This window comes from Scyliorhinus canicula, chromosome 5, assembly GCF_902713615.1.
Source record: "Scyliorhinus canicula chromosome 5, sScyCan1.1, whole genome shotgun sequence".
NCBI classification, from domain to species: Eukaryota; Metazoa; Chordata; class Chondrichthyes; order Carcharhiniformes; family Scyliorhinidae; genus Scyliorhinus; species Scyliorhinus canicula.
The window spans coordinates 164445204-164457327 of NC_052150.1; the positions used below are offsets into that span (position 1 = coordinate 164445204).

Consider the following 12124-nt stretch of genomic DNA (forward strand, 5'->3'; position numbering starts at 1 on the left):
AATCAACAAAAGTAATCTAAATCTTTCATTTTTCAGTCATTTTCTAAGAACATTTCCGTTGTTTTTGGTTGGCACTTAGACTCTGAGACTTAGACTCACCTGAGGAAGGAGCAGTGCTCCTAAAGCTAGTGTTTGTAACAATCCTGTTGGACTTCAACCTGGTGTTGTAAGACTTCTTACTTAGACTCTCATAAGTGTTTTTCTTGTGAAAATCCTTCCTTTTCCAACACATAATGGATTTTGGCATCAATGGGTTTTCTTGTGGCAACTATGATGTATTTGGAAGTAAAAGAGGTGGACCTTCAGGGTGATTTCAGAACATGCACACCTTCATCCGGAGACATTAGTTATTGTACCTCATGTGGCAGACAGTTGTTGCACGCAGAGGCTCCTCTTTCATAAGGAAGCTGTAGTAGCTTGTGCAAAAGGGTATAATTAATATTTGAAACAGTCCATTATGTAGTATGCATTAATAGTCCCGTGGGGCTTTTTAAAAACTCAAACAAGGAACAAACATGTGCCATAGAGAGCATCCTATCCGGCTTCATCACAGTTTTGTATGGAAATTGCTCGGCCCAAGATCACAAGAAACTGCAGAGTGTGGTGAACTCAGCCCAATGCATCACACAAGCCACCCACACATTGATTCTGTCTACACCTCCCGTTGCCTCAGGCTTGGGTCACTGTTTGTGCGGAGTCTGCACATTCTCCCCGTGTCTGTGTGGGATTCCTCCGGGTGCTCCAGTTTCATCCCACAGTCCAAAGATGTGCAGGTTAGGTGGATTGGCCATGATAAATTGCCCTTAGTGTCCAAAAAGGTTAGGTGGGGTTACTGGGTTGCAGGGATAGGATGGGGGCATGGGCTTAAATAGGGTGCTCTTTCCAAGAGCCGGCGCAGATTGATTGGCCGAATGGCCTCCTTCTGCACTGTAAATTCCATGATCTAGAATTTTGATGATTAAATATTCAGTGATGTGAATGTTGCTTTGTTTAAGATAATTTACAGGATGAGGGCATCACTGTCTAGGTCAGCATTTGTTACTAATTCCTAATTGCCCTTTTGAAGTTGACAGTGAGCTGCCTTCATGATCTGCTGCAGTCCTGCTGCTGTAGGTACATTCCCAGTGATGTTAGGGTGAGAGTTCACTCCTTTTAGGATTTGTAGCAGTTCGATACAACCAAGTATCTCACTCGTCCATTTCAGAGGGCATTTAAGAATCAACCACAACTGGAGTCACTTGGAGGGTAAGGATGGCAGATTTCCTTCTCTGAAGGACATTAGTGAACCCGATGAGTTGATAGACAATAAACAATGGTTTATTGGTCACTGTTACTAAGATTAGTTTATAGTTTCTATTTTTTTATTGAATTTTAAATTTCACTAGCTGCTGTGGTGAAATTTGTACCTATGTCTCCAGATCATTAGCCTGAGCTTCTGCAGAACTCGTCCAGTGACATTATCACTCCGCCACCATCACTACTCCTCCCACAAAATGTTGAACATCAAGGGGGGGGGGGGTGATTAGATTCTCTCCTGTTGGCGATGATCATTTTCCAATACTTGGGCGACGTGAAAGTTGCTATCATCATTGCAAGGACCAGTTTGAAATGCGTTTAATGTTTACATTACATCCAGCTATATAGAAAGAAGAATAGTTGTTACCCATTTCGGTAAGAATTTATGTTTATTTCAAAGTTTCAAATTCTATTCTAGGATGAAAAGGAGTTTCGAGATAAATTAACACCAATTAGTGTTAGTTTGAATTATAGTTTGGATGATTCATACTCTTCAGGGGATCTTAAACCAATAATCAACTATTACAGCGAAACATTTCTTCAGAAACAGGTAAGAAAAATGTCTATTATTTAGTTAAATGTGAGATACATTGTGCCCCCTATTTCTGGAAGTAATCACTTTTTGTCTACTATTGTCATTAATCTAAAGTCTTAAAATAAATAGAAAGAAAGAAGTTAAGAAAATAACTTGTTAAGCACTTTGAACATCTTATTGAAGGCTAATTACTATAAAATGCTATGGTCTTCAGGAAGAATGGAAGTGAAAATGAAATGTGGAACATCTCGATATAAGTCATTTGAACAAAGCTGAAATTTGGAATTATCAACACATATTGTTTAAACTCAATTACATAATTGCATGGAATAAGAAATATGCAGCCTCATTTCCTCCACTAATTAACCTGGTTCCTGCTGGCAACCCCATTCTCACTTAAAAAAATATATCATTGTATTTAACAGTTGTAATTGGTGGCATGATGGCATTGCATCACTAATCATGTACATCTGGAAGAATTATATTCATTATTTTGCCAAGACAAATAGGTGCTTTTGATGATGATTTTAAAATTAGTTGATTAGCTAAACTTCATTCGTAATAATCCACATTGGTTAATTAATTCCAATCTGAGTGACAGTTTAGGTAATGTTTGATACCTATATGTACATTGTATCGTAGGTCAATAAGTGCTTTTTTTGTACCGTCTGTAGATAATTATCAAGAGGCAGAGGCCCCTCTAATTCCACTTCCTGGAATCTGCAATTTGTGACTCCGCAGAGATTTGTGAATACCACCTATATACCAATTTATGATGCTTTGCTTCCAAGTAAATAATAGATGAAGTGTTCTACTAGAATTCTGCGTTCAGGAAATGTTTCCACAGGCTTATTGTTTGTGAAGTCGGCGCTGTAGCGAATCCCCAGGCAGTGTTGGCTATGGAATAATGATAGGCTATAGCGTGGTTCAATTAACAGAGGGAATCCTAAGTAATAGCTGTGAATGCAAGTTATACACAATTAATTTGCCTTTGTTGGAACACGATTCAGAACTTTCATATTTATTGTTTCTTAACCTTGTGTCGCGTCTTTGGTTTAACTGCACATGGAGTCAGACATCCTTGTATTCAGGGTGTTGCCAGAAGGGACAAGGACATCTATTGAATTAGGCAGCGTTCCTACTTTACAATCCCAGTTTTCATTACACACAGAACCTTCCCTTTGAAGTGGCATCCACATAAGCCGATAGTTCCCCTCCACCAGTTGGCAAGTTCTGAATTTACAAGCGCAAAATCTCTGCCAAAAGAAATGGGCATCAAGAGATTTGCAGAAGTTTGTTTTGCACCTTTAACTTTTCCCTGTAAAATTAATGTAGTCTAAAGATAGCTTCATTTACTTCACTGAAAGCTTACAATATATTATTCTGCATGTGTTTTCAATAAGTGTAGTAAACCTATGCAAAACATATTGCTGACACCACATGCCCTCTAATGTACTCTTCAGATATCACATTTCAAGAAATTGTGTTATTGTGGTGACCTGTGCAGAAAGGTCAGGCGGTGACAAACCTTTACATCCTTACACATTGTTTTATTATGAGATAGAAGAGTATTACCTCTACTCCCTCATCCCATGTAACACTTACGTACTGGAGGAGTTTTTGATCATATTTTCATTTTGTCCCAGAGTATTTTCAGAGCCGGTGGCTATATTCTGTAGCCTTGATTAGCTGTTTCAAGAGGAATTGTAGGTACTTAGTGGAACTCTCATGTTCCTTCCTTAATCACCTAATTAACTTTGGCTTCATGCAGGCTGACTTCAAAGGGGCTGGGAAATCCTTGAGGTGTTTTAATCAAATTCTTGCCCGCTTGAAATTTGAGTGCGAACAAAATTTTAGATAGATTTCTGTCAATTTGATTTTTCACTGCTTAATCATTTGCTGCGCAAAGGAATCCACTTTGTCTTGTCTCAATTTTGTTAATTATTGAGGTGGCATCCAATCTAACCTGGATGTTGACATGTTCATTTGGTTATGGCAGCAACAAATGCCAAAATGATTTTAAATGAAATTCCTTTCAACAAAAGGGTTATCCCTTTAAATTAGCCTTATACATGTACTATTATTAGTAAGAAAGTGTGGTACAGTTCCAACCCAGCTTTATGTGCAGCACAATTTAATCAGAGTGGAACTTAAGAGAGTAGGTTTGGAAACAATGTAGTCACATTGCATTGATGGTATGAGTTTGATACTTCCTCACATTGCATAAAGCAGATTTATTCAGCTTCACTGCAAAACATGCAGAATATAACAGGAAGGGGATACTGAGCTGGTCAGTATTTAATTTAATATATTAGGGTTGATTTTGCACTGCGTTTGCTGTGAGTGCAAATGGCAACACGCGTGCAAAATCTCACGAGAATCAGAAAACAAGATTCTAATTTTTCCAATTTTCTATGCCCCTTGCCGGCGATGTAATGGCCTTGATTATTATCCATTCTGGAGATTAAGCGCTCCCCCCAGCGGAGAATCAGGACTGGTCTTCGCCGCTGCTAGGAGCAGCGTCCAGGTGTGAGTCTCACTCCTGAACCATGCAAATGTATGCATGGTGGAGAGCTCGCTGGATTCCATCGGGATCAGGCCGCCATTTTGAGCAGCAGGCCCCTTCCCACTCCCAACCCCACACAATGCAAATCCTGTCTCTCTCTCTCTCACCCCCCCCCCCCCCCGACAAGAAGGGGCAGCCACCCCTGACCACGGGAATAAAAGGGCTCCCTCCACACACCACACTCGCATGAGGGTGACCTGATCCCTCTAGTTCCACCCCCATCAGCCTCTCCTTCAGGTACTCTCTTCAGTCCTCACCCCCGTTCTTGCCAATGGTGTACTGCTCCTGACATCATGGCACCTACACCCTGAAGTGAAACCCAGGCCTGGCACAGTGGACCTCAAGGGGGAATCAAGGATGGGGGGGGGGGGGTCAGACCATAGGTCATGTGCCCCTTTGCTGCTGCTAGAGTGCCAAGTTGGGCTTCCAGCCCATTAATCACGCTAACCCTGAATTTGCATCTTCCCAGTCAGTGGCGGGGTAGCAGAGAATGGCCTGGTGCCGATCCTGTTTGTCGGGCAACCCAAAATTCTCCACCCGATCGGGAATCCCGATACCAGCGTTGGGCAATGGAGAATCCACTCCAACGTTTCTGGGCAGGAACCTCATTTCAATAAATTGTAATAAATTGAAAATATAATTAAAGGGCTTCCCCACCATATCTTGCCCCCGCACTGAATATTCATACAGCTCAACGTAACGTCAAGTCAGCGAGGTTTACAACAGTTATTTTTAAAACATGAAGCAATCGAGGGTAACCCAGCAGGGGTGCAAAGGTAAGTAGAGCCCCCAGGGGAGTTGGACATGCTCTGCCATTTTGTGTGCGTGTGTGTGTGGGGGGGGGGGGAGGGGGGGATTTCCCTTATCTGTGGGAGGGGGTTTGCACTTGTGAACGTTGGGGGGAGGTTCCATTTCCTTTGAGGGGGGAATTATTTTGTAGCTGCTGATCTGGGCACCCTTTAAACATGGCGCGTGGATTTATGAGGCTCTGCCTTACCAGTGTGACAGTGTCAGAGGCTGCAGATGATTTTTTCAACTTAAGCGCCTCGCAAGATCTGAATGCCACCCATTGTGGGCGGGATCACTATTTTGCAAATCTGCATATTAGAGTGAGACAGCTAGTCTCACTCTAATACATGTTCCCCTGATCTACCCGAGGTGTTGCGGTATAACTGCTTTGCCTCGGAGATCTCGGGCATGCTCCAGTGCTGGTCCGTCCCCACAAATGGGCCAGATGAAACGGCACTTGTGGGCATCACCCAGGGGACCGGTGACCCCCGGATGGTTGCCGTCTGGCAGGGTGGCACCCTGGCACTACTGGTGGCGTCTGAGAACCTTGACACTGCAGCTAATTTGGTTAGATCGCATCCATTATGTTTGTGCTGAACAATCTATTTTTACTGAGGATATACTGGCCTTTAAGAAAGTAAACAACTGGCTGTCTAGGATACCCATATAACAATAAAGGCAGGCAGGGTAAACGTGAACTGTATATTCTGAAGATGAGAAAGTTAATTGAGGCAGCTGATACAATATGGGAAACTGGCAAGATAAATAAGGAGCGACACTATGGTTCATGAAACTATGGAATGAACTGCTTCATAATGTTATTCAGAATCAATTGAGGTGTCTGAATGAGAGATAGATCAAAACAATAAAGATTGTGGGCATGATATAACGAAATAGGATAAAGTCCCATAGAGAGCACGTTCAGCTACATGTTTCCCAGCCTCGCAGCACCGAGAAGCACAAGGCTATAAAACGCAACTCACGTTTGGACCCTCAACGGAGGACGTGCAGCCGAGGTCACACATAGCCCCATTTTGTAAATTAAGGAGCTCTGTTCACCGGAACTTCTCAGTGTAGCAAAAGATTGTTTGTGATGATTCCAGATAATTTCTGACAGGTTACTGGCAAGGACTATTTGTGAGTGTCCTTATAATAGATGTGGGGTCTAATTTTCTGTAGACAAAAATGTGCATTTCGTCAGGCTGTGACAGATTTCTCAGAGTTAATCATGAACTTCATGGGTGATGATTCCTGTTCTGCTAGGTCACAACATGGTGATAGAAGAGAAGGCAAGTGCAGTGGTATTGTAGGCAAGGGTTGTAAAAGTTAGTAGGCCAGGTCAACGGTCGGGAGGATGAGGAATATCCTGCAGTTTTGCTTGAGCACCTTCTCCTTAGACATTTTTTCATGCACATGGCATTGCAAAAAAATTAATTAGAAAATACCTTTCCCTCAACATAGTCCTTGACACTTGATCTTATCTTTTATAGTAATTTCCATAGACTCCATAGAATCGACAGTGCAGAAGGAGGCCATTTGGCCCATTCGGTCTGCACCGGCCACCAAAGGAACACCCTGGGCTGGATTCTCCCAAAATGGGACTATGTGCTCACTCCGGCATAAAAACGCTGGAGTTTTACTCCACAGATTCCTGGAAAGAAGATCAGCTGATTCAATGCCTTGCAGGTGTCTAACAGGGACCCAGAGTAATTCACGCAGCTTTAGCTGCGGATAGAGGCCTCCCGCACTTCCAGTTCGGAGTCCGCGCATGCACACGGCGGCAGCTTCCAGCGGCCGCGCAGAGTTCCATGGCGGACTCGGACCACGGAGCCAGACACAAAAGTTAGACCCCCCCTGATCGGCCACGCGCCCGAGCATCTAACCGCGTGGATCTAACACTCGACCGCCTATTAGGCCATCCCACCCGTGTCCATTCCCCCGCCCCCCCACCGAATCGCCGGACCAATGCCGGGCCCGATTTCGGCGTGAAAGTGGATTCTCTGCCTCCGCTCAGCGTGGGGCTGCAGCGAATCCAGGCCCCCCCGCCCCACCCCTCAGACACCGCACTATCCCCTCAGCTTAGGGGCAATTTAGCATGGCCAATCCACATAACCTGCACATCTTCAGACTGTGAAGGAAAGCGGACCACCGGAAAAACCTACACAGACACGGGTAGAATGTGAAAACTCCACACAGACATCTGGTTGTGTTGCACAATTGAACTGGAAACTAGTTTTGACTGTTCAAATGCATTAGCTCCTGTTGTTCAAACCACGGGTGTTTATGTCCAGAAGAGTTTCGCCAATAGGGGAGGCTAAAACGTGGTAGCTGTGGTGAAGAAACATGACCGCTGTCAGCCTTTCATGGCCTCCCTCTTCCATCTTTGTTATAATTAAGCAGTTTCAGTGGGACTTATCAAGAATCTGGTTCCTTCTGGTATGGTTCAAAGTGAAGAAAAATAAATATGGAATTGAAAAAAAATTGTACAAGTGCCAGCACATATTTTTCTCTTTATCGCAAGGAATTCCCTTGAATTCTGGGGGAAGGGGCCAGACAACTGACAGCAGGTGTGTTGGTTAGCTACATATAACTCAGATGCCTACCGAGTGATTTTTATACTGTTGGAAACTCTGACTTCTCAGAACTTAGAAAGAAGGCCTTCATTTGTTTAGAATGGTCAGTATTTATTAGGTTTAATATGATAAACGGGAATCAGTTTGCTTGATTTTTAAAAAAATTTGATTGCCTTGGAAGCTTAATAGAAGTAGGGGGAGTCATGGGGGTGGACATTTTCAAGTTTTTAGTGCCAGGGCTGTGATCTGGTGTGATAGATGACCTGCGAATTGTTGGACGAGACCATTTCTATTCCATTTAAACTAACAAAAATCAATGATTTTACATTGGGCAGACCATTCCACTATTTTTTACAGTCTAGGCAATGACATTGAAAATAATCCCCAATTACTCTTTAAAATGTTGAATATTGGATATAAAATGTAAAGTGTCTTCTCCTGATGATATGGCTCCTATTGCCTCGAAGATGTGTGTTTCTCTGTATTTAAACCCATCATCTCTTTCATCTTCGTTTTCACGAGCCTAGCTTCCTTCTCCTGGACATTTTCTCATATCTACCCTGTCTATAAAAAAGGTAATTCTATCGACTTCTACCTTGTAGCCTTTGCGTCATTAATTTACAAGTAATGGAAGATGCTGTTAACTCACAATTACTAGTTACATTTTAGCTTAATCTACAATTGCCAATACGGTTTTTTGCACGGACATGACCCTAATGAGCTTGTTTCTCTGGCGCTTTGGACTTCTTTTCAGACTTTACACCCTCCACTCCTTTCAAAAGTTTATCCGATAATCTCCCTTTAGACTCTTTGAAATTAATTTTCTCTTTCTCTCTTTATTGTCTTGTAACTCTCTGGGCTGGATTCTCCGTCGGCGGGCTCCTCCGTTTCACAGGCAGTGTACTCACGCCCGCAGATTTCCTGACGCTGCGGGGGTGCCCACAATGGGAAATTCCATTGGCCGGCTGCAGGGATGAAGAATCCCGCTGCCGGTGGGGGCACACCACTCAGAAAAGAGGTGCAGCCGGACGGAGGGGATCCTGCTGTCTGTTTTAATGGTGTTGCTATTTACAATGCTGATCTGAACTGTTCCTACTTCCCTACTGCTCCTTCCGATCTCTAGCTATATCTCATCATCACTTCCTAATGTCATGAATTAATTCCCACGGGAACGGGAGAAGAACATTCAACCCTGCCAGCCAATTTCACTATCCAGTTAAATCATGGCTGATCTGTACCTCAATGCTCTTTACATGCCTTTGATTTCAGGTCCTCATATGCTCATCATAAAATTCCCTTCCTTCTTTTTCTCCCTACAAATTTCAGGATGGAAAATATATGTTTTAAATTCCTCAGTCACTGTTTCACAATTGATCACCTTTCTACCCTTGATTGTTGTCTTGGACTTTCAACTTGTTTTAACAAAAATGAAAAACATGAGTGTGTCATTCAGAGTTTCAGGGCTCAAATAAACGACAATTACATCATCCATCACCTCAGTCCTGGGACATCACAGTAGGAGTTCATCAGGGTAGTGTTCTAGGCCCAACCACCTTCAATTACTTCATCAATGATCTTTCTTCCAACATATGGCCAGATGTATGGATGTTCGCTGATGACTGCAAAATGTTCAGCACCATTCATGACTCCTCAGACAATGAAGCAGTCCACATGCAAATGCAGCAACACCTGGACAATATCCAAGTTGGGCTGACAAGTGGCACGTAACATTCGCCCCACGCAAGTGGCAGGCAATGGCCATCTCCAATAAGAGAGAATCAAACTATCTTCCCATGATTTTCAATGGCATTACTGTCATTGAATTCCCCACTATCAACATCCTGGGGGTTACCATTGACCACAAACTGAACTGGACTAGCCATATAAATACCCTGGCTACAAGAGCAGGTCAGAGGCTAGGAATCCTGTAACTCACCTCCTGACTCCCTAAAGCCTGTCCACAAGTCAGGAGTGTGATGGAATACTCTCCACTTGCCGGGATGAGTGCAGCTCCAACAACACCATCCAGGACAAAGCAGCCCGTTTGATTGGCACCCCTTCCACAAACATTCACTCCCTCCACCACTAACGCACAGTGACAGCAGTGTCTACAAGATGCACTGCAGGAACTCACCAAGCCCCTTAGGCGGAGCCTTCCAAACCCACAACCACTACCATATAGGAGGTCAAGGACAGTAGATGCTTAGGTACACCACTGCCTGGACGTTGTTCTCCAAGCCACTCACCATCCTGACTTGGAAATATATTTCCGTTCCTTCACTGTCGCTGGTTCAAAATCCTGGAACTCCCTCCCTACACCACATGGACTGCAGTGGCTCAAGAAGGCAGCTCATCACCACCTTCTCAGGGGCAAATAGGGATGGGGAACACATGCTGGCCTAACTGGTGAAGACCAAATCCCGTAAAACTTAATTTAAAAACATTGTAGCTGTTTTCAGTCCCGCTAATCACAAATCCTGGACGGGATTCTCCCAGCCCTGGGTCGGGCCGGGGAATCCCCGCGAATGGGCCACGCCGCCCCGGCTCCAGCACGCTATTCTCCATAGAGCGGAGAATCGGCGGCATTGCCACCGCCGTGATTGGCGCGGTGATGGTCGCGGGCCGCTCTAAGTGGCCAGCCCCTCAATTCTCTGGCCCGGATGGGCCGAGCGTCCGTAAGAAAAGAACCAAGTCCCGCCTGCGCCATTCTAACCTGCTCTGGGCCGACGGGACCTTGGCGTTGAAAGGTCGGGTGGCGCCCTGTGCGGCGGAGGGGGGTCCGACCCCGGGGAGGCCTCCGATGTGGCCTGGTCTGCGGTCGGGGTCCACCGATCGGCGGCCCGGCTTATGTGGCTGGGGGCCTCCTTTCCTACGTGCCGGCCCCTATAGTCCTGTGCCATGTTGCATCGGGACTGGCGCATTGAAAGAGGCCACTGCGCATGCGTGTGTTGGCGCCGGCGCCACTGCGCATGCGCGGATCCCGCGGCGCACAGTTCGCACCGGGATCGCAGCTGGAGCAGCGTGAACTGCTCCAGCGCCGTGCTGGCCCTTTGTTTACGACGGCGTTTACGATGGCGTGGACACTCTGCCGCGGGATTAGAGAACCTCACCCCCGGTGCCGCAAATTTTACAAATCTGTTTTCAGTGCTGTATTCTTGTGCTAAATCACTTTAATGGTTCTGAAATGTTGTGAGTGATCCCTCAGGAAAAGGCTGTAATAGAATATTAACGGCGCATAATGTTTTGGTCGGAATAATGGTAATGTTGTTTCTTTTACATGCAATCCTCGATATCTCTCTGTTTCAGTACAGATTTGGTACAGTAATGGAAGATGCCTTCTTAAATCCGCTACTAACACCTGCACCTAAATTTATCTCCCAGAAGTAATGAAAATTGCTTATTGTCACAAGTAGGCTTCAAATGAAGTTACTGTGAAAAGCCCCTAGTCGCCACATTCCGGTGCCTGTTCGGGGAGGCTGGGAGTTGAACCCGTGTTGCTGGCCTGCCATGGTCTGCTTGGGGCAGCACGGTAGCATTGTGGATAGCACAATTGCTTCACAGCTCCAGGGTCCCAGGTTCGATTCCGGCTTGGGTCACAGTCTGTGCAGAGTCTGCACATCCTCCCCGTGTGTGCATGGGTTTCCTCCGGGTGCTCCGGTTTCCTCCCACAGTCCAAAGATGTGCAGGTTAGGTGGATTGGCATTATAAATTGCCCTTAGTGTCCAAAATTGCCCTTAGTGTTGGGTGGGGTTACTGGGTTATGGGGATAGGGTGGAGGTGTTGACCTTGGGTAGGGTGCTCTTTCCAAGAGCCGGTGCAGACTCGATGGGCTGAATGGCCTCCTTCTGCACTGTAAATTCTATGATTTTCTATGATTAAAAGCCAGCTATTTAGCCCTGTGCTAACCAGCTACGAGTTCTCTTCAAGAAGTGCCACAAAACCTTTCTGCCACATTTGCATCAAGTCAAGATAACATGGTTATAGCATTTTTCCCTTTCCACCCACACCCACTTGAAAAAAATCTCTTTACTAGTGGCAGTAGGATCTGTTCCCAGGATTACATTATTCCAAAGAACTATTCCCTGAGTAGTATGAACGTTGGTGATGGTTGTTTGGAATGGTTCTCTTCAAATCCAAGCTACCTGAGGTGAGTCTTGGTTTTGGGTAACAGCTGTCCCAGAGGGAACCGTTTTCAGTCACAATTGGAGTGGAGATGGGGTGTGCTGCTGTTGAGGCATATTCCAGCTTCACGTCTGAAGTGGTCCCATGTGTGGGCATTGGAAGGCATTGCCACTCTCTGAAGATGCAGTGACATCTGTACTCTCTCTTCACGGTCCAATAGTTTGGCACACAGTCAGGGGTCAG

The 12124-nt window shown here is 45.1% G+C and overlaps 1 protein-coding gene across 1 annotated transcript in view; it reads left to right on the plus strand.

Annotated features, from left to right (window-relative positions):
* Positions 1–12124, plus strand: part of itga8 (integrin, alpha 8) — a 253980-nt gene that overhangs the window by 126741 nt on the left and 115115 nt on the right. Inside the window, exon 18 of the mRNA XM_038797951.1 lies at positions 1715–1846. Within this exon, the coding sequence (XP_038653879.1) occupies positions 1715–1846 (132 nt within the window). The remainder of the gene's footprint in view (positions 1–1714; positions 1847–12124) is intronic.